Source organism: Peromyscus californicus, unplaced genomic scaffold, assembly GCF_007827085.1.
Source record: "Peromyscus californicus insignis strain IS unplaced genomic scaffold, ASM782708v3 Scaffold_4__1_contigs__length_199733344, whole genome shotgun sequence".
NCBI lineage: Eukaryota > Metazoa > Chordata > Mammalia > Rodentia > Cricetidae > Peromyscus > Peromyscus californicus.
This window is the reverse complement of record NW_026294562.1, coordinates 20,019,779-20,039,945: the sequence shown is the minus strand read 5'-3', so window position 1 is coordinate 20,039,945 and position 20,167 is coordinate 20,019,779. Positions and strand designations below refer to the sequence as shown.

General features: G+C 50.5%; 1 protein-coding gene across 2 annotated transcripts in view; it reads right to left on the bottom strand.

Annotated features, from left to right (window-relative positions):
- Crtac1 (cartilage acidic protein 1) overlaps window positions 1-20,167 on the bottom strand; it is a 145,643-nt gene that overhangs the window by 8,623 nt on the left and 116,853 nt on the right. For both annotated transcript variants that reach the window (XM_052761091.1, XM_052761090.1), the window contains exons 6-11: window positions 16,326-16,460; window positions 12,327-12,472; window positions 9,671-9,807; window positions 6,274-6,356; window positions 5,361-5,461; window positions 4,811-4,979 (exon numbers count right to left, since the gene is read on the bottom strand). In XM_052761091.1, the coding sequence (XP_052617051.1) occupies window positions 4,811-4,979; window positions 5,361-5,461; window positions 6,274-6,356; window positions 9,671-9,807; window positions 12,327-12,472; window positions 16,326-16,460 (771 nt within the window). The remainder of the gene's footprint in view (window positions 1-4,810; window positions 4,980-5,360; window positions 5,462-6,273; window positions 6,357-9,670; window positions 9,808-12,326; window positions 12,473-16,325; window positions 16,461-20,167) is intronic.

Below are 20,167 nucleotides of genomic sequence, written 5' to 3'. Positions count from 1 at the left end.
ACTAGAATACAGGGGTGCTCAAGGCCAGGCCCTTGATCCAGATACTGTTGGGTAGCTCATAGGTGTTCAGTGGACATGAACTGAATTGAACCAAACCGTGCTGGAGTGAATGAGGGGAACGTTTGTGTTTTTTTTACTTAACATTCTAAGCACTGTGATGAGGATTGTGGGTGATTTTTACTTCTTTTTATGATTTGTTGTATTGTCTCATTTTCTTGTAATCAATACACATTATTCTCACAATCAAGAGAAATGTTTTAAGAGGACTCTAAGAACAAGTGCTGTGGGGCTGCTGCCCTTGCACGAACACATCTTCTCACCTCAGCGCTGGCTCTGGCTTTGCTGGACCTGCCAGGATACCCCCTCTGTCCACCACGCCACATCCAGCTTCCCTTGGAGACTATGGGGAGCTTGGCCCAGCCCCCACTTTCCAAGCTCTGCTCCTATCCCTCCAACAGGATACTCCTACCCCTGGGCCTTGGTTCAAGCTAGCCTGGCCTCTGGAATGCTCTCAGCCCCTGCCTTCTAAGTTCCCGCTATCTTGCTAGTCCTTCTTCCAGTCTCCTCACTTGGCAAAGCTGTCCAGGGCATGGATGATTTCACGTGCTTTATCCTCTCAAGGCTCCACAGCAGCGCAGGATGCATCCGGGACATGCATCAGTGCAGGATGCATCCAGGACATGCATCAGTGCAGGATGCATCCGGGACAGCCCTGCATGAGACTTCCTGGGTTTGTCCAGCAGACTGGCAGCATGCCTTGCTGTCTTTTCCCCCATGTCTCTGCCTCTCTTGCCTTCTGCTTCCGCCCTGTTTATCTTCCTTTGCTCTTTCCCCCCCAGTCATTCCCAACACCTGGTTCCCCCACTGTCTCCCTGCCTGCTCTGTCCTGTGGCTGGCTTCCCTGTCAGTCAGGAAGGACAACTATGCTCAGTCCATAAAGAACCTGTTGGAATCCTAAGGGACCCTGAAGAGGCAGGGATGGAGCTGGCCTGTCTCACTGTTTAGGCTTCTGGTCTGGTCCCCAGAGCTGCTCTGATGTCTGAGGGTCACTGTCAGCCTCCGGTAATTAGCAAGGGTCTGCTCCTGAGAGTATGTGTCCTTCTACTGTCCTTCTGGGAAGGGGGCCCTACAAAAGAGGAGCCTGATCAGGGTAGGGTGGGGGACCCTTGCAGCAATTTGGTTCAAACAAACAGCAAATCCCATTTTTTGGCCCAGTATTGAGGGCTGGTATCAGGAGGGGCCAGTGTGTACAGCATGGGCGGCAGTTGGCTCCCAAGCACGCTGGATCTCATCAAATGATCCTGTGAGCTGCCTAGTTGAGGAAGCAGGCTCTTCTCCTGGTGGTGACAGATCCTGGAAAGGACCCAGGGAGGCTCCTAATACACAAAATAGCAGAGACAGTCCACAGGATGTGGGGCCAGACAGCCCCAGCCCAGCTCTATTCTGGGAGCCTCAATTTCCTTTTCTGGCCCGTGGAACAGGGCTGACATCTAGCTTGATAAACATTTCACCTTTGAAACCACATCAGCCACCTTGGTGCTTGAATGGCCTTCTGGGATACCCATAAGCTGAGGGGATGTGCACACCGGGAAGAAAGAGGCAGAGAAGCCGTGGGAGGTGGAGTCACCAAGCCCAGCAACTCTGTTTCTAGGGAGGGGTCCAAAGCCAGCCCCTCCCCACCCTTTGGAGCTGTGAACTGGGTTAGTGTGTTTAAGCGTAACCTCAGTTTTCTGGCCTGTAAAGTATGGACTACGGTTCATAATTCATCAAGTTCCCAGGAGAACTGATGAAGAATTTGGGCAAAGCCCTGCACACTCGAAGCATGCTGTAGGAGTCAGCTACTGCTGGTCTGCAAAAGAGAGGACTCCATGTTTAAAAGTCAGCTCGTACCTTTAGGGCCAGCATAGCAAATGGCTGCCCTCGGAGTGACAGATGCCCCGGGCTCAGGCTAACCCATCCAAGCGCGATAGCCAGGGAACACGCTCATATAACTAGGCCTTGGGTCCCCTAAATATTTATTGCTTCTTTCTCAGACTACATAAATATTATGTGTTCCCTATAAAAACCAGAATGCGCACACATATACTAGAACATATGGTAGAAAATACAAACCACATTTTCAGGCAGGCCTGAGTTTGAATCCCAGCTCTGCCATTTGAGAATCATGAGCTCACGGGCAGGCTTCCTTTAACATTTGGATCCATAGCTTCCTTGTTTCCAAGAGATGGAGATAATAACGCCCATCTGAGGGTACTCACGAGGATCAGCTTGTGAGTACTGAGTGCCCAGCACTGTGTCCAGAACAAGCGGCAGCCCCTGTAGTAATCTAGCCACTCAGATGGAACTGCTTATGCTCTTTGTCTTTCCTTTTTTTGTTTTCTGTGCACATACGATGTGTGCTTAATATTAATGTGGCTATATACTTATCGATTAGAGAACATATTGTCTAATCTTTTTATATTAAAATCATATCACCTCATGAGGTGCTAACACACGGAGAGCATCTGGTTAGAGCCGGGGAATGTTTGAGTGAAATGCTTTAACTCCTGGCCTGCCTCTTCCTCAGTTCTCCTCAGTCTTTTCCCCATTAATTGTAATCCCCGCACACTCCCTGAAGAATTTTCACATCTCCCTCTAACCTCCACATTTTTAAAAAACAGTTTATTTGGACATAACTGGAGACACAGCAGGTCGTGAAGATAATGCAGAAGGGTTCATGTAGACAGTTGTCCCAGTGGTTATGGCTTGCTTCCATGATTGTACCACACTGCAATCAGGACATTGCCATGGGAACAGGTGTGTGGACAGTTCTACGTCATGAATCACACATTAGATTCATGTAGCCACTACCACTGAGACACTCATCGCCCATCACTGTGGAGATGCCTCTTACGGTTTACCTGCCCTTCACTACCTCTACCCTGGAACTGCCCGTCTTCAGCTCTATGACTTTGTCATTTGGGAAAGGTGACTTTGGCGATGAGACTTCTTTACTCACCAAACACCTCTTATTGCCAAACCACATTCTATAGCATCAATGCACCACAGTGAGTTGAAACATTAACCTACCAAAGGACACTTGCATTGTTTCTGTTTTTGTTTTGAGACAGGGTTTCTCTGTGTAGCCCTGGCTGTCCTGAAACTCACTATGTAGACCAAGATGGTCTCAGACTCAGAGATCCACCTGCCTCTGCTTCCTGAGTGCCGGGATTAAAGGCTTGCGCCACCACTGGGCCATTGTTTCTGGTTTTTAGCTCTCAAACATAACACTATTATGAATAACAGTGCAGAGATCTTTGTGTGTCTATTTTTTCATTTTTCTGAGATGCATAGTTAGGGATATTAGAGACTGCCCCCCCAACTTCTGATGATGGCATTTGTAATTTTTTGACTTCATTATGATGTGAAAAACGAGAGACATTCAAATAGAAACTGAACCTAGGACCTTGAATGGGCTGCTACTCCCCCAATCCCACACCACCCCATCCAGTAATAGACATTATGGTCCTCTGTTGGGACACTGGGAAGTGGTGGATAGTCAGGAAGGGAACAGCCGACACTCTGCAGTATACCACGCTGCTATCTGAGGATGTGTCCTTGATATGCTTACTAATGCAATGCCTTCCCAATGTAAGATCTTTTAACTTACGATGGCATGGAAACCCGGGATGGATCAAGGCGCACCTGTAACAGTTGGGCATACCTAGTAGTTTTTCTTCTCTCTCTCTCTCTCTCTCTCTCTCTCTCTCTCTCTCTCTCTCTCTCTCTCTCTCTCTCTCTCTTTTGAGTCAGGGTTTCTCTGTGTAGTTCTGGCTGTCTTGGAACTCTCTCTGTAGCCCAGGCTGGCCTCCAACTCAGAGAGATCCTCCTGGCTCTGCCTCCCGAGTGCTGGGATTAAAGGCATGTACCACCACCACTCAGCATAGTTTTTCTTTTTTAAAATAATCTACCAAATAGGCAGGCCAGTGAGATGGCTCAGCAGGTAGAGGCACTTGCCAAGCAAGGCTGGTGACCTTCGTTCAATCCCTGGAAACCACATAAAGGTAGAAGAGACAACTCCACAAATGTTGTCCCCTGACCACCCCATGCACGAATACCCCTCCCCCCACACACTAATAATAAATACAAAACTAAAACTATGACCTACCAAGCCATTTTCAGAATGGGAGCTTATGGCCCACAGCAGTGAGAAAGCCAGCTTCTCCCGTGTCTGGAAGCTGCCCAGACCCTAGCAGCATAATTTTGGGGCATTCTAAAAGCAGGGCAGCAATAGCTCAGTAACACCAGGGGCATGCTGTTGATCTGCTTCCGTGATGTGTGCAGATTGCTGCTTTTAGACATATAAAAGGGCAGGGTTTTTTAGAATCCCATCCTCCACCAAGATCCAGCCTTCACCCCTTGGGGTGACTTTGTGCCCATTAAAAACTCAGGGCTCCAAGCCTTCCATCTGAGGAAGTCATCAGCATCTTAAATACTGAACTAGCTCCTGAGAGGTCAGGGGGCAGCTGCTCTGGACATAGTCAGTGGAGATCAGCGTGTGAACAAGGCTATGGCCTAGGCAGATGGAGAATTAAGTACTCTGACTCCAAGGTGAGCTAAGTCCACAGAGGCCCTGGGGTGGGGGCTCCTGCAGGTAAGGGGCAACCTTCCCTCCCCCATTCCTTTCTTTTGAGCACAGACTCACTACAGAACATAAGTGGTTGCCTTTACAGTGGGCATCCCTTGTGATGCCATAGTGAAGTTGACTCACAGGGCACATTGCAAGACTTACTTGCAGAATCTACTACTGTCCCCGTGGGCCCCGACTCACCCAGGCCAAAATGTGCCACAGGCTCCATCTCACATAGGTAGCCGGAGCCCCCATCAATGATCCGTAGGTGCGCCCCACTCTTCTTGGTGTAGAGTACAACCTTGGCGCCCCTGGCGAAGGCCCCAAACCGGGTGCGAGGCACCACACGCAACCAGTTGTTGCTGAAGCCCTGCGGGGGTAGGAAGGTGGCAGGCATCAGCCAGGCTGGCATAGAGCAGGGAGGCAGGAATGCTGGGAGGGAGGGAGGGAGGGAGGGAGGGAGGAGGAGGAGGAGAGGAGGAGAAGAAGAAAAAAGGGGGAGGAATGTGGGCAAAGATCGCAGCAAGGAGGGGCAAGCCAAATGACTGTGGGACAAGCTTGGGGCGGAAGGCAGAGAGCTGAGCAAGGGAGTCTCCTGGAAACGGTTCTTCTGGTTGGGAACTTAAGGGCTTCTGGGTCCGAGGCTTTTCACTTCCCACCATGCTGGCTAGCAAGCCCAGGTTCCTGTGCCTTCATGGGTCCCTGAGAGCACACCAGGCCGGGAGCTAAGGGCCCTGAGATGGGTGCACACCTGATTTCCCCGGAAGACAGATAGTGGCTGAGCCATGGACTCTCCATGTGACAAGATGAGGTCCAGCATCCCATCTCCATCGAAGTCGGTCACCACGCCCCCTACAAACAACACAGATTTCACCTCTAGCCATCAGCTGCTAGACCAAGGCGGAGGAGGGGCTCCCTGGTGTGGCGACAGTGGCCAGGAGTGTGAAAGGCAAAAGGAGAGAACAGTGTTGGGGCAGGAACAGGGCTGCAGGCCCATCTCCCTCCTGTCCATCATCTAGTTCAAGACAGGAATTCACAGACAGGCTTCTCTTCCTTTCCCTGAATCTTCATGGACGGGATGGGTGCAAGTTATTACCTTGCTCTTCTTGTGGTTTGAATGATATACTTCTTTATTTATGTAGTGTTTTTGTTTTTGTTTTTCAACTTCTCCAGTGTTTGCACAGGTATGGTCTCTTTCTGGTCCTCTTTACAACCCAGAGGTGAGAAAGGCAGATACTCTCATTGTGTGGAAAACAAAACCCAGAAAATAAGGTAACTACAGACCTGGCTCCTAGGACTCCCAGTCAAGTGCTCTTTGCCTGACACTGAGCTGATTGCCAGGAGGGGAAGGGTCAGACATGGGACGCCTGCCAGGGGACAGAGGGGGCACATCCCTCAACCTTCCCATCTCTACACAGCAAGGCATGGCCAGAGAAACAGTTGCTTCCCACCAATCCTGCTCTTCCCTTAGCAGCCCTGGGGATGGGAGGAGAGGTGGTCTCCTTCCCTGCCTCCTGCCTTTGGGTTCACGGCTCTCCTCCACTCTCGTCCTACCCTTGGGTTTAGGACAGCAGTGACAAGACTGGCTGCCTGACATCTAGCTCCTCCAAGGGTGTGGACTGTGCAGAGCTTGGTGGAGCCGCTGAAACCTCCAGGTGCCTTACCTGTACCTCGGCCCTCAGGCTCTAGAGCATCACCAGGATTGAGCTCCTCGATGAGAGGGTCCCCATGCTCCCTGCGGATAACACTGTAGAAAAGACAGACTTGTTCCAACAGGGCCCTTGTGGGCTCCCTGGACCTACTGGCCAGTCACTTTTTCTATCCCTTGAGACCCCTACACTGTGCTCTGGATGCCCACGGAATTTCTCTCTGCTCACAGACTCTGCCTTCACTATGGCAGTTCCCTTCTTGCGTTTTAATTTATGTTGGTAAACATTGATTTTTCCTTCTCTAATAGATGAATTATAGACAGCCTGGGGGAGGGGCAGGTGATGGATGGAGAAGGGCAGAGGCACAGCTACCTTCAACTGACCTTCATGCTCCTCCAAAGGGTGCTGGTTCCATAGCTCTGGATGTGGCTGAGGGTTCAACCTCATGCAGGCTCTCTCTCTTGGCCCACTCGCCCTCCAGTGACTGGCTGTGCTGCTAGAAGCCATCCCCGCTGCCTCTGTCTTTCCTGCTCTCCTGGCCTTTATCACTTTCTGCCCATGTTAACTCTGCACGCTGCATCTTATCTCTCAAGCTGGTCTGTGAGCTTGCTGTAGGCTGGGACCTTGTATTATTCATCTTCTCCCATGGGATTGAACACAGGGCCTAGCTCCCAAGCAAGCTCCAAGCACATGTCTGTGGGGTGTTGGAGTGAATTCCAGGGGCAAATAGGAAGGGTCCCTTTGGGTTGGAATACTCATTCTTGTCCCCAAGCACTTCTGAGGCTCTCCCCATGTCTTGCTGTCTCTGTATGAAGTGAGCAGTGTGTAGCCGATGGTGGTGTGAGCTCTCCTCTCTAGCTTCTCTCACTTGTTGAATTCTGTAGCTGTGGATCCTCTGCCCTGGCTGGGTGAGGAGCCTGGGAGGAGCCTGAGGCAGGAGGAACTTAGACTCCTCCCTCCACCAAACTGTCTCCTCAACTCATACTCTGTGTCCTAAGAGCTGGATGCAGGCCGCTGCAGATGTTCAGGCACTGCAGGGTTGTACAGATGCCTATGATGCATCCTCCATTCACTTAGGGCATTTAGGTTGAGCACACACATGTGTACATGTGGGTGGCACACAGTGTGCCTGGGAAGGGTGTTGTGTGCAAGTACACATGGGCATATGCACATCTGTTAGCAGTGTGACTCTTCAGCTTGTAGGCTCACACTGTCCTTTTGACCATTTGTGTGCTACAGGTTTGGCTGTAGCTGGGCAGAGGCACAGGGTGGTAAAGGGAATAGGGGGATGGTCAGACTGGCATTTCAGCAGGTTGCCATGCTGGACTAGAGACTAGGCGAGGGCTGTGGTGGGCTCAGAAAGCCCCACAAGACCAGAAAGCAGTGCAGGGAGATTTGAGAACAGACCAGATGTATTTAGATGCATAAGCAGGAGGCAATCCATGCCCTACTAGGCCTGGGAGAGTCCTTGCTTGCATGGTCATCACAGGCTCCTATCTCTGGGGCGAGGATCTGGTTTGGGTGATACACTGCCTGAAGCGTCATTAAAGGACCATGAGGCTTTGGGTCCCCAGTGCCTGGGCATGTGGCAGGAGAGACAGGGCTCCAGGAACGGGTCCCTTTAGTGATGGTAACAAACTGGTATAGTACAGGACAAGTGAGGGTTAAACTTCCAAGCTGCCAATTGAGCAGCAGTCCCAGCTGCAGCCCCTAAGCTGTGTGCTCAGGACCCAGCCATCTGCCTCCAGGACTTGAGGCCCAGCTGTACCTAGACAGTGGCTTCTGTTGCCCCTGAGTGGAAGCTAACACTGCTCCAGGGGTGACCATGTGGTGACTGTCCACTGCCAGCCCAGGGCCAGCTTCTCTTGGGCAGCATGGGAAGGTGGGAGGTTGGACCAGGCCAGGAAGGAAGACAGGCAGAAAGGTACCTGGGTTCTTGGGCCACAGAACCAGAGCCCTAGACAAGTCGCTGCTCAGGGCCCTGGCAAGTGACACTTTATTAGCTGGAGAAGGAAGGCAGCATCTCTGTTAACGAGCAATTGATCTTCTGCAATTAATCTAGAAGTTGTGAATAAGCTTTTTGCAAGGCACCTAATTAGTAAATCTGGTGCCTTCAGGGGGTGATTACATCCAGTCAGGATTGATGCTTGGTTAATAATTATATTTTAAAACATGCTTAGTCACAGCTTGCGCCTTTTATTAATAGCTGAGCCCCCCCTGAGAGAGGGAATAGGGACTTGGAGGGCCAAGCAGGTGACCTGACCTATTTCCTGGCTCCAAGACCTTTGCTCCACCTGCTCTCCTGACCCAACATGTCTTAGTGACATCCCAGACCGTGTGAGGTTTGTTCCTGCACTGCTTTTCAAATGTCTGTGTGGTAAGAATGGCCGTGTGCATGCTGCTCTTGCTAGGCCTACAAAATCCGGGGCCTCAACCCTTGAGATTTGACCTGGACATCTGAAGTGGGCCCTAAGACTATACACAAGCCCTTGGAAGATTCCTCCAGTCCCCAGGAGATGTATCACCTTAGACATTTGACCCTTTCTCCTTAGATGCGATGCTCAGGTGCTTGAGGACTCAAACTCCAAGATTTCCTCTCCATTTTCTTCCTTAACTGTTGTGGAATAATCTTTTTGTACACTGTAAAGCTGTGTCACTTGGATTGGCTTAATAAAAAACTGAATGGCCAATAGCTAGGCAGGTTTTTCAAGGCAGAGAGAACGCTGGGAAGAAGAAATGTGGGGTTGCCAGGAGACACAGAGGGAGCAAGACATGCTGGAGGACAGGTAAAGCCATGAGCCATGTGGCAATACATAGATTAATAAAAATGGGCTAATTTAAGTTGTAAGAGCTAGTTAGTAACAAGCCTAAGCTATGGCTGAACTTTTATAATTAATAATAAGTCTCCCTATCATTACTGGGGGGCAGTCCCAATGAAAAGGACCAACTATACTTAATCATCTCTTCCAGCATTCCCCAAGAGTGTTCTCCAGAGTATCCATCCTTTTGAGAAACATTTCTGAAAGACGTGTCCAAATCTATTTGAACACTGTCCATTTTTTTTGGAAAGCTGAAATACTCAGTAGTTCTGTTATAGGTGCTCAGAAGTCTCTGGTAAACAAGCCAGACCCTCTTTGCTTAGCCCAGGTTTACCCAAACAGACTTGACTTTGGAAGCATTTCTGTGGCTGTGGGAGTTCTACCTCATGGGGATGGAGGTATGGGCCTATCTGGACCATGTCCTCTCTACTCATTTTCCAGCCACAGCAAGGGCTGATGTCTAACTCAGAGCTCTCCTTCAATCTTGCCTGGTTTCTGTCCTCCCCTCTCTCTCTGTTAATCAAGGACCATCCTCCCTCTGGCACAGCTTCTCTGACCCTTGGAGTCTAGCCCCCATGGCCTGAATATGGTACCAGAAGAGACGATTGGCTGCAGAGTTGCGGTAAGCGATGTTGTTGAAGAAGACTTCCAGTTCCTGGTCGTTGTCGAAGTCGGCAACAATGACAGTTCTGACTGGAGAGGGCATGGAGAACTTGGGTGAGGCAATGTCCTGGATGAGAGAGTGATGAGGGTCAGAAGACAGGAGGGTAACAATGAGCAAGAACCCACACCCCTCTACTGCAGCACCTCTATAAAGTCCCCTCTGTTATGACCTGGAGTGGTGACCTGTGGGATTGCATAAACTTCAGACTGCTTGCAGAACAAGGAGGTCAGAATCACAGCTGCGGCTTACACCAGCTCATGCAGGGAGCTCTGAGCTGGTTCCTGGTCCAGATCACACTTAACCCACCTGCCAGTCCCCTGAGCAGCCTGATGTCAGCATTCCATTTTACAGATGGGATAACTGAGTCTTGAAGAGAGAGAGAGTGATTGCTAATGATGGGGGCCAGAGCCAGAGCTACAGATCGAAGATTCTGACCATGCACCTTTCCTTCTCAAGTGCTGAACCAGAAGCTAGGAAGGCACTGGAAACCACCTGCTTTTGAACCCAGGCTCCAGCACTGGCTTGACCTTAGAGAGGTCACTCAAGCCTTGGGCTGGATCTCACTGTGGGGATAGCAGCAGCCCACACTGTGAGGCCTGTATGTCAGGTGTACGCCACAGAGTGGCCAGGAGACAGATCGCTGGCAATCTGTGTGGCCTCCTCTTTGCCACCAGCCCCATGCAACGCCAGACATATCCGTTAGCTGTGTCTCTCTCTCACTGCTCCGACTTCCTTATCCTGTTTCTTGGGAGTCTTAGAATTTTAGTTGAGACATATGATTTGAAGGAGTGTCATTATCATTTATACTTGCCCAGGACTTATGGGGAAACTCTGGACCCAAGACAGCTAAGCCGGGAACCCTCCCCCCAAGTGCTGGCAGTCTTGAGAGGGTCTGGCACAGGGTCCTAGGTGTGGGATTTGCCTCTGAAACGGAAGAAGAGCTGTGCAGATGGTCTTTTGTTTCTGAGCAGAATACTCCCATTGTGTGGAGGTTGTCCCTTGAAGATACTCAGCGCTCTCCAAATTGCCTAGGTGAAGAGAGCTGGGACGGGCTGAGCTGGTTCTCTGGGAGTCCCTGTCCTTGGATCAGGCCCTGCCCTTGGACCGGGCCCTGCCCTTGGACCGGGCCCTGCCCTTGGACCAGGCCCTGCCCTCCTCTCCTGTTGCAGCCTGCTTTGGAACCACAGGAAGGAGCTTTCTTGGCTCAGCTGCAGAGATGCTTCCTCCTGGAGTCAGGAGAGGGTGGCAGTCCTCATCAGCACTGTAATGAGGTTGATTAAGAGCCTGGCTGGCTGGTCAGGGTGGGCTGAGCAGGGTCTCCAGACCGGGGGAACAGGGAGACCTGAGGATCTCTAACTCATTACTGCTCCATCGATCCTGTAAAAATGGAAACTTACACAGCCCCCGTGGGGTTGCCCCTCTGCATGCCTGGGCTTCGAGATAATCTATGTAAAGCTCTTATCAGGGATCCTGGCACGTGGGTGGCATGTGATAAATGGGACATTTGTTATTATTGTTATTGTGCTGTGAGCTCTGTGCAGGGGCCTCAGAAGGCCAGCATGTTCTCTAACCTCAGCACAGGACATCTGGAGCCTTTATACTATAACGTAGAAAGGCGATACTTTATAGTGGGGACTGTCCTGTGTATGTGGGGCATCTGCAGCAACCTCGCTGGCTTTTGTCCTTCCCAGTCAGGACAATTCAGAATGTTCCCAGACATTGTCAAATATCCTGGGACAAGGAGGGCAAATCGTTTCTTCTGTGAGTCTGGGCTAGAATGCTAGATAAAGGAGGAACTCACTCAGAGCTCCAGGCTCAATGTCCCGAGTTCAAGGTAAGAATCCTCTCCAGATGGCCTGGAGTCTCAGCAGGGATGAGAGACACCTGTGGGTGGTGCCTCTTCACAGTCACACAGACTTTGGGAATTTTGGATAATTCTCTGTGTTCACAAAGCTGGGAATACCATAACCTTTCATTTCTCATTTATTATTATTATTATATTATTATTATTAACCAAATCCTAAGTACTTCAAGAGTAATCTGGCTCCTTGATATCAGCTTCATCAGATCCATACTCTATCATCTGCTGAGAAAGTCCCAAATTCAAGCTCTTCACTGCCACCCAGCAGCCCTCAGGGAGAAGACTTGTCATTACATTCTGCGGACAGCTCAGGGAGGGGACCACGGTGTGTGTAGGGACAACCTGGGAGCTCCCTGGCCTCAACTTCTCTCCTTTCCCATCGTTCCTCCCTGGCCCTCAGCTGGATAGCCCAGTTAGCAGCTACAGGTGGGGTGTCCCGGGAGTCCCAAAGAACAGGAGTTGCCAAAGAATGACTTTCGCTGACAGAGTTCCTGCGGGCTGCCTTGGAGACGTCTCTTTCTCTGCGGCCACTTGCTTTCTGCTCTGGGCCCGAGAGCCTTGCACATGGCTGAGGCTGGTGTCTTTGCCCCCTGCAGGTCACCTTCCTCGGGACCCCACCCTTGACTCTGGAGAGGCCCAAGGCCCAAGGACTTAGCAGGAGGCACAAGGCAGGTCTCCATGTCATGGTCTGCCTAGCCACTGTGCAGCACCTGGCTGCTCTTACCCTAAATCGGACCTTCCCGTGAGCGCTCATCTGCAGATAGAGGCGGTGTGGGCCATTCCAGTTGCCATAGACGATGTCCACTTTGCCGTCACGGTTGAAGTCCGCCAGGGCCACACCTCGCCCATGCTGGTGAGGGTCATCCACACCTGGGGAGGAGAGGCAGGAGCTTCAGGGTGCTATCCCTTGCATGTTCCCTAAGCATTCACCTCCAGCAGCAAGAGAAGGTGACACGCATACAGTCCCTGTTCTTCTGAGAAGATGGGGAGGCACAGTTGAATTCAGATGTTCTCATGCGGGCAAGAAGTAGCACAGCCATCCCCTTCCATGCTGCCTGGACTCAGCTCAGGGATGGTCTAGGAGAAGGAGAGCGATGGGTGTTCTGGGGGACCAAAGCCCTTTCCACCACTATCCTATGGCCACAGGGAGACATTAAGTTGATCTCATCCCTCTTGCTTAACTTCTCAAGGGTTCACCAGTACTTCGGGTCAAGTTCAAATTTCTGCCCAGGGATCGTAGGCTCTGGCTTACGGTGCCCTTATCTCGCCTTTGTTGGGTTTTACTGTCTCCTTGACTTACTGATCCCTGGTCACCACAGTCCTTTTGTCGCTTAAGGGAACTGAGTTCTTCCTATATTCCAGATCTTTGTTTTAGCTGGTGTCTCTTCTCCAGATGCCTCCCTGGCCCCTGGAAACTTAACCCTTTAAGGAAGCCTTTCATGACCTGTGCATATAAAGTGGTCCATAAAACAAGCCATGTTCAGGAAAACAAATGTTAAATGTGTGTTTTTTTTCTTGTTTGTTTGTTGTTTTGAGACAGGTTTTCGGTGTAGCCCTGACTGTCCTAGAACTCACTTTGTAAACCAGGCTGGCCTCTGCCTCCTAAGTGCTGGGATTAAAGGCATGCACCACCACCACCACCACCACCACCTGGCTCATTTTTCTTGAATATGTGGACTCCAGGTTTACACACACACACACACACACACACACACACACACACACACACACACCACATGCACGCCCACAAAAAGACACACATATACACAAAACCTGACATAAAAGTTGAAAGAGGCTTATGAAGGAAGAGGCCTAAAGGTGAATAAGAAAAGGCAATAGAGTATCTGTGACACGAAAGTATCTGTGACAGAAAGGGATGATTTGGAAAGGGAAGTAGGGGACAGCAAGGATGACGAGGGGGATGGGTAGTGTGGAGGTGACAGAACAAAGCATAATGATACATGTATGAAGACCTCACAATAAAACTCATTTTTTCTACGCTGAACTAAAAGGATTAATAAAAAAGACAAAAAATGCAGCCCCTCCCACCCGCCCTCCTCCTGCTCATCTTTCTAATCTTCCCCTCCCTGGTGCTGGTCTTTGGGGGGTCTCCTTGCTTGGGGTCTGGTCTCTCCACCTGCTCCGCTCTCGTGAGGTCAGCACCCCCCCCCCCCGGGGTTCCTGTGTGCCGCCGCCGCAGGTCTACCTTGGTGCCTGTGGTTGCATGACAGCGCTCGGTAAGTACTTGCTGAATGAATGAAGAGACATAAATAATTTGACAGCAGGCAAACTGGGGATGTTAGTGACAGCAGAGGAAACAGAGCAACCATGACAGAGAACCCACAGCGGGCCTCCGAGAACAGGAAGGGATTCGCCATCCACCGAGGAGCCCGTTCTAGGGGAGAACGGAGCAGGCACAGCCTCGAGACAGAGCATAGAGGCGGATCTGCCCACTCCCGGCCCAGGTGCAGAGCTAAGATGACACTTTGAAAGGACAAACAGCTGCAGGGTGCCCTGGGGACAGGGTCATAGAACAACAGACTAGAGGTAGGTGGTGGGCAGACTCCAGGGCTGCTGCGAGCAGGGTGATCCAGAGAAGGCAGGGTGGGACTCTGAGAACCTTGGAGGTGAGGTGTTCTCACAGAGGAGAGAGGTCTGGGGCTGAACAGTGATGGGAGACAAGGCAGAGACTCAGTTGGAGAGGGTGGGGTTGGAGGGACTGGGGACAGCCCCCAAACCCTAGGGTCTGTATTCTATTAATTCTCTGCAAACTCCCTTGCCTAAGCGTCGGGTCGGTGGCCTTCTGAGCTGGCCCATTTCTCTCCTATCTGTAGGCACCTTGACAAGGAGCTGGTTCCTTTTCACGGGACTAAGGAGTGCCAGGCTGCACTTCACAGCGGCATCTGCTTGGGTGATGAATGCCCCCTTGACATGTCTTGTTAAACCCCTGCAATCGCTTTGACTTCCAATTACGGGCCTCGCACCTCGCATCTCCTCCTCCTGATCCGTTCTCCCACTCCAGCTTGTTCGCTCACCTCTGCTTCCATCTCCTTAACACCGTATCAAATGCTCTCAGTTTTCTGTGCTTCCTCCTTCCCTGCATTCTGTGATTTCTCAGCAGCGAAACTGGCTGCTGCCAAGCACAGCCCAGGCAGGGGCTGGGCTCAGAGGGCAGACCAGAGGACCACACCCTATTATGCCAGGGAAGGAGAGACACTGGGACAAGGATGTGGGGTGACGGGTAGCCAGCTGGCATGTGGAGACTCCCGAGCAGGAAGGTGGAGGGCGAGACACTCTTGCATCGGAGAGAAGGGATGAGCTCATGCTTGGGGGCTTAGATGCTGCTGTCCGCAGAGCTGGTGGGACCTAAGATCTATGGGTTCAGCTCCTCAGTCACCTCTTGCCTGTGCTCCAAGGAGAAGGTGCACTGAAACTGTCATGTACTCTCAAGATGGGAGGAAATGGGGGATGAGGAAGGGACTGAAGAGCACATAACACATTCACAACCTTTTTAGAAAGTATCCATTCTGTCATCGCCTGGGTGCCAAGAGAGGACAGTACAAGGTCTCAGTCCTGTGGAGCACACAGACCAGTCATGAGGGCAATGCAGGAACCCGAGCGAGAGGTACATGCCAGGGGCAGTGGAACCAGAGGAGGAAGAAAGAAAACGCTTCTCAGAGGTGACCCTGGGCAGAAGGTTGAAGGGCACACGGAAGTTCGACAGAGAACAGGGAGGGCGGTCCAGCAAAAGGAATGGTACGCGCAAGGTCCTGAGGTGGATGGGAGATAATCACGGGCAGGAAGGGGAGCAGAGTTGGAAGCCATGATGATGGTTTGATTTGTATTGTACCCTGCTCCTTATTATAGCTGCTCACATAGATGCGTGTTTCTAGAGTGTTAGCTCCTTTCTTAAGTGTGGGGTGGTCTTGGCCTTACTCAGGTCAGCATTCCCAGCTCTTGGCAGTAGCCGGAAACTTAGCAAAGCTTCTTGACATGGTTGTTGGTGGCACACACCTTTAACCCAGCACCTGGGAGGCAGAGGCAGGCGGATCTCTGAGTTCGAGACCAGCCTGGACTACAGACCGAGCTCCAGGACAGCCAGGGTGACATAGAGAAACCCTGTCTCGAAAAACCAAACCAAACCAAACCAAACCAAACCAAAAACAAAAACCCAACCAACCACCCCCCAAACAAAACAAAAAATGAAACAAAACAACCCCCCCAAACAACAAAACTAGTTTAAACAATGACTGGTGTAATTTGAGGCCCAATGCCACAAAAGGGAGCCCATGCCCAACACTGCCTGGATGACCAGGAACCAGAGGCTGGACAGCCTGGAGACCCGAGTTCAAGCCCCGAGAACCACATGGTAGAAGGAGAGGCCTGGATTTTGCAAGTTGTCCTCAGACCTCCAGTTGAGTGCCACAGCACACACACATCCACACATGTGCACACATGTAGAAAAGGTCAAAAAAAAAAAATAAAAGGAAGATAAGTGGGGAGAGACCAAGTTGGGGAGGGAGAGCCTGGAGGATTGTGCTAGGAAACAAAAGTAGACTCAGAGGTTCGCAGGCCAATGCCGCCTGTGGGCACAGGGCATGCCAGGAGCAGGAGCCTCCCTGCCTGGTCAGCAAACACCCCTGTGGCTTGACGGTGGCAGAGGAATCCACAGTCCGTCAGGCCCAGGACCTCCAGGGCACAGGAAAGGTCCGCACTTACTCACCAGCACTAGCTGCAGCATCCACAAATGTCCCATTGCCTTGATTGTGGAAGAGGAAGTTGGGTCCGTTCTCATTGTCACAGAAGATATCTGAGGCACTGTTGCTGAGAATGGGGCCCACGCTGACACCCCGGCCCGCTAGAAGAAGAGGTGAACCCACAGTGAGTGCCTAGTGCCCAGCCAAGCCCTGCCTGGAGGACTGGACTGCTCAGGACCCAGATAAACTGCTTTAAGGAAACAATCAGAAAAGCCTGAGGGATCTGAACTTTGGGATGCTTCCCTGAGCTAGACCTTGGCTCCCAGTCTCCATAACTCTGATGGTACCAAGGCCGGAGAAGAGCTAGGTGGGATCACTTTGTGCCAAGAGCTTCATTCCATGCCCCAGGAACTCAGGGTCACCATGCATACCAGCGGAATCACAACATTCCTAAACCCAGCTCTGTCCCTGCGAACACAGTCAAGTTATAGGACCCTCAGCAGGGCCTCAGTCCCACTTCAAGTCCCAAACAACCCCGTCAAAACCTTACATGTGATCTTGGGTTAAGAATCTTAGGAAGTCAGCCCTGCCTGCAGACTCTGACAGGCTGTGGGTCCCAGTCGTAGACCCAAGGATGCTTTTTGGCTTTGGTTGAAATACTAAGCAGGTTTGTCCATTGGTAGTGAACTGGCCGAATGGATTATGGTGCATCCATATGGTGGATCATTCTGCAGCTACTAAAAGGACTATGTAGATCCATATGTATTGATTTGGAGCAGTGCCTGAGATTGTTAAAAAAAAAAAAAAAAGAAGCAAGCAACTTGGCAAGTAACAGTACTATGTGATTTTACATTTATTAAAAAAGGTGGGAAAATTCTTGGCATTTCAGAATAGATGTGTGTATAAGTTCGTTTGAGTTCGGAGAAAAGTGGAGAAGTTCACACTGACTAGCTGCATCAGGATGGACCAGGAAAGAAGAGAGATGGTAGTTGGCCTTTTCTTTGTTTGGCTTGTAGAAACAAGTCTTGTTTTTGCAGTTTGAGAGAAGAATACCCAATAGCATATATATACACACATATATACACTATATATATTTATTTCTTGAAACAAAGGTTTCTCTGTATAGCCCTGGCTGTCCTGGAACTTCCTCTATAGACAAGGCTGGCCTCGAACTCACAGAGATCCTCCTGCCTCTGCCTCCTGAGTGTTGGGATTGAAGGTGAGTGCCACTACCACCAGGCTTACATTTTTTTAAAGATACAAACCAAGCCAGCTCTCCATTAGGCTTTGAGGATTAACATCAATTTTGAACTCCTGATAATAAGAAGTCCAACCTTAACGCATCCTGAACATAGCATCCCAAACCAGAGCGCTTCAACTACAGCCTTTGCTTGCTGATCCTCACCTGCTCCCAGGAAAACCCACTCGCCCCTGGGATACCTTACCAGCCACAGCCCCTGGATGCTGGGAAACTGTTGAAATAGCCCTACAAGGAGTGGGCGGAGATTCTCACGAGACGCTTCACTATAGACAATTTGTTACCCGTCGAATGTCAGTTTCTTCTGCTGTTGAATGGGGATTTTCTGACTTGCCCTTTTTAGTCTTTATAAAAATCAAATGAGTGAGAAATGACGATGGATTACAAGTGTCCAAGAGGAGGGAGAGGACATGAAGCCCTAGACACGCTTGGAGGGAATATAAATTAGTACAACCACAAAGCAGTGTGGTGAACCCTCAGGAAAATAAAAAATAGAACTAACATACAATCCAGCAATTTTGCTGCTGGGCATACACCTCCAAGGGAAATGAAGCCAGTAGGTTCGGGATGTCTGAGCTCCTGGGTCCACTCTAGCACTGTTCATGAGCGCCAATCTGAAACCATGCTAGGTGTCCATCAGAAGGCTGAATAAAGAAATGTGGTACGTTTTCACAATGAAATGCTATCCGGCCTTACAAAAGAAGAAAATCCTGTCATTTGTGGCCACACAGATGAGCCGAGAGGAAAACATGGCAAATGGAGATGAGACAGATAAGCAGGGTTTCCCTGAACTGCGGAGTCTAGAGAGCCAAACTACAGAAGCAGGGCACAGAGTGGGGTTTCCAGGGTCTGGGTGAAGAGGGGGATAGGGAAGGGATAACAATGGAAAGGGGAAGAGTTGAACAGGGGGTCTAAGTGTGGGAGAGACACTATTGTACACTATGGTGAGTAGAGGTAATAGATGCATGCTGCTCTTGCTGGTTAAGACTGTGGGTTGTAAGCGACCTTATCCCACGTGGAAAATAATGCGTGTTAGTTCAGGCCAGCTATTCCACAAGGCATATATATTTCAGAACATCATGTTGTGTATGATAAATATGGAGTCTTCAGAAGTCTATTTTTAAAAAGTGAGGCAAGAGAGATGGAGGTTTTGGGAAGCCTACAGCCTTGCTGTGCAACCAGGCCTGTGGACCAGCCCCACAATCAGAAATGCAAAATCTCAGGCTCCCCTGAGTTCTGCATGCTGATGAGACCACTGTGTGGCTTGTATGTCCACTAAAGGACGAGGCATATTGCTCTAAGGAACTAGGTAATGTGACAAGAGAAAACTGGGGCTGGAGTTCTTAAGTAAATGATAGCTCTGGCAGAGCCGTGTGTTAATGGTCAGGCCCTCGGCCACCCACTTCTGGATGGATCCAGGGGTTTGTGAAGTGACTGAACTAATCTGAGGAGAGGGGTCTCAGGCTCCCATGGTCCTTCACCCTGGGAGATGCTCCCTGACAAGTTATGGGGCTTTGTTCTCGAATGGAGCTAGGGCAGGGGCCCCATAACGACTTTACCACTTTCATTACTCTTGCTGGACCTCTTACTAATACCTGTTGGGCTATTGTATCCTGGATTCCTTCTTCCCAGGTAATCAGATTAAGTCTCAAAGGAGAGTCCAGTCTCGGGAAAATGAGCAACAAAATCCCCATCACTCCCGGGGGTCCTCCTCCTGGGAGGCAGCAGGTAGCATGAAGGCCATGGAGTAGGGTATTGACTTCCCAGCCACTTTCCACAGCCTGTAGGAAGGATGCTGAGACATGACCTGGGCATTGCCTCTGCCCGTTAAATAGAGGAGCTGGTGGTGGCTATCCCTGCCCTGGTCACTGCCAGACTCCCATCCAGGTGAGGGCTTCCAGGAAATTCCAGGTAGGATTCAGGACTTGCCACCATGCAACTCAGTCTTTCTCTCTCTGTGGCATCCTCCAATTTCCTCTCTGCCTCTGGCTCCCAAGCTGTGACACATTCTCTTCATTTTCTACAAAGCAGGTTATTTCCCTTTTGGACAAATTTCTAAATCTTTCTAATTAACTAATTGGGTTGGGTTGAAGCCTTGCACCATTTGTAACCTGTAATTACTAGAAAATTGCCATGGTAACCACACTACTAATTAGCAGCAATTTATTGCCATAGCAACCGGACCATAACAGAGATGTTACCCACAACTCCTTCTTGGCAAGTTGGCCACACAGTTGGGGAGCAGGTGAGTCCACAGTCAGGGAGCCAGCCTTTTGGGGCTCATCTCCAGAAACCTTCGGATAGTGTCCAAACTGGGGTCTAAGGCAGGGCAGCCAGGTGCTGCACCGGTCACTGATGCCATAAGGGAAACTCTTGAAACCAACAGAAACCTCCCGTCAAAACTGCCCTTCTGTACCTCCTCTTGGCGGCCAGTGACAAAGAGAGCAGCAGATCTTCTCCCAGGACCCGTCTCTCCTTTTCTTCCTGCTTTGGGACACCCATGCTCCCCTCCTCTGCCTAGGTTCAGCATAAACCACACCCTATGGGGCTATCCAGAGGGCGGTTAGGGACACCCTGATGGCGTCGACTCCACCCTTGTCAATGAATTCT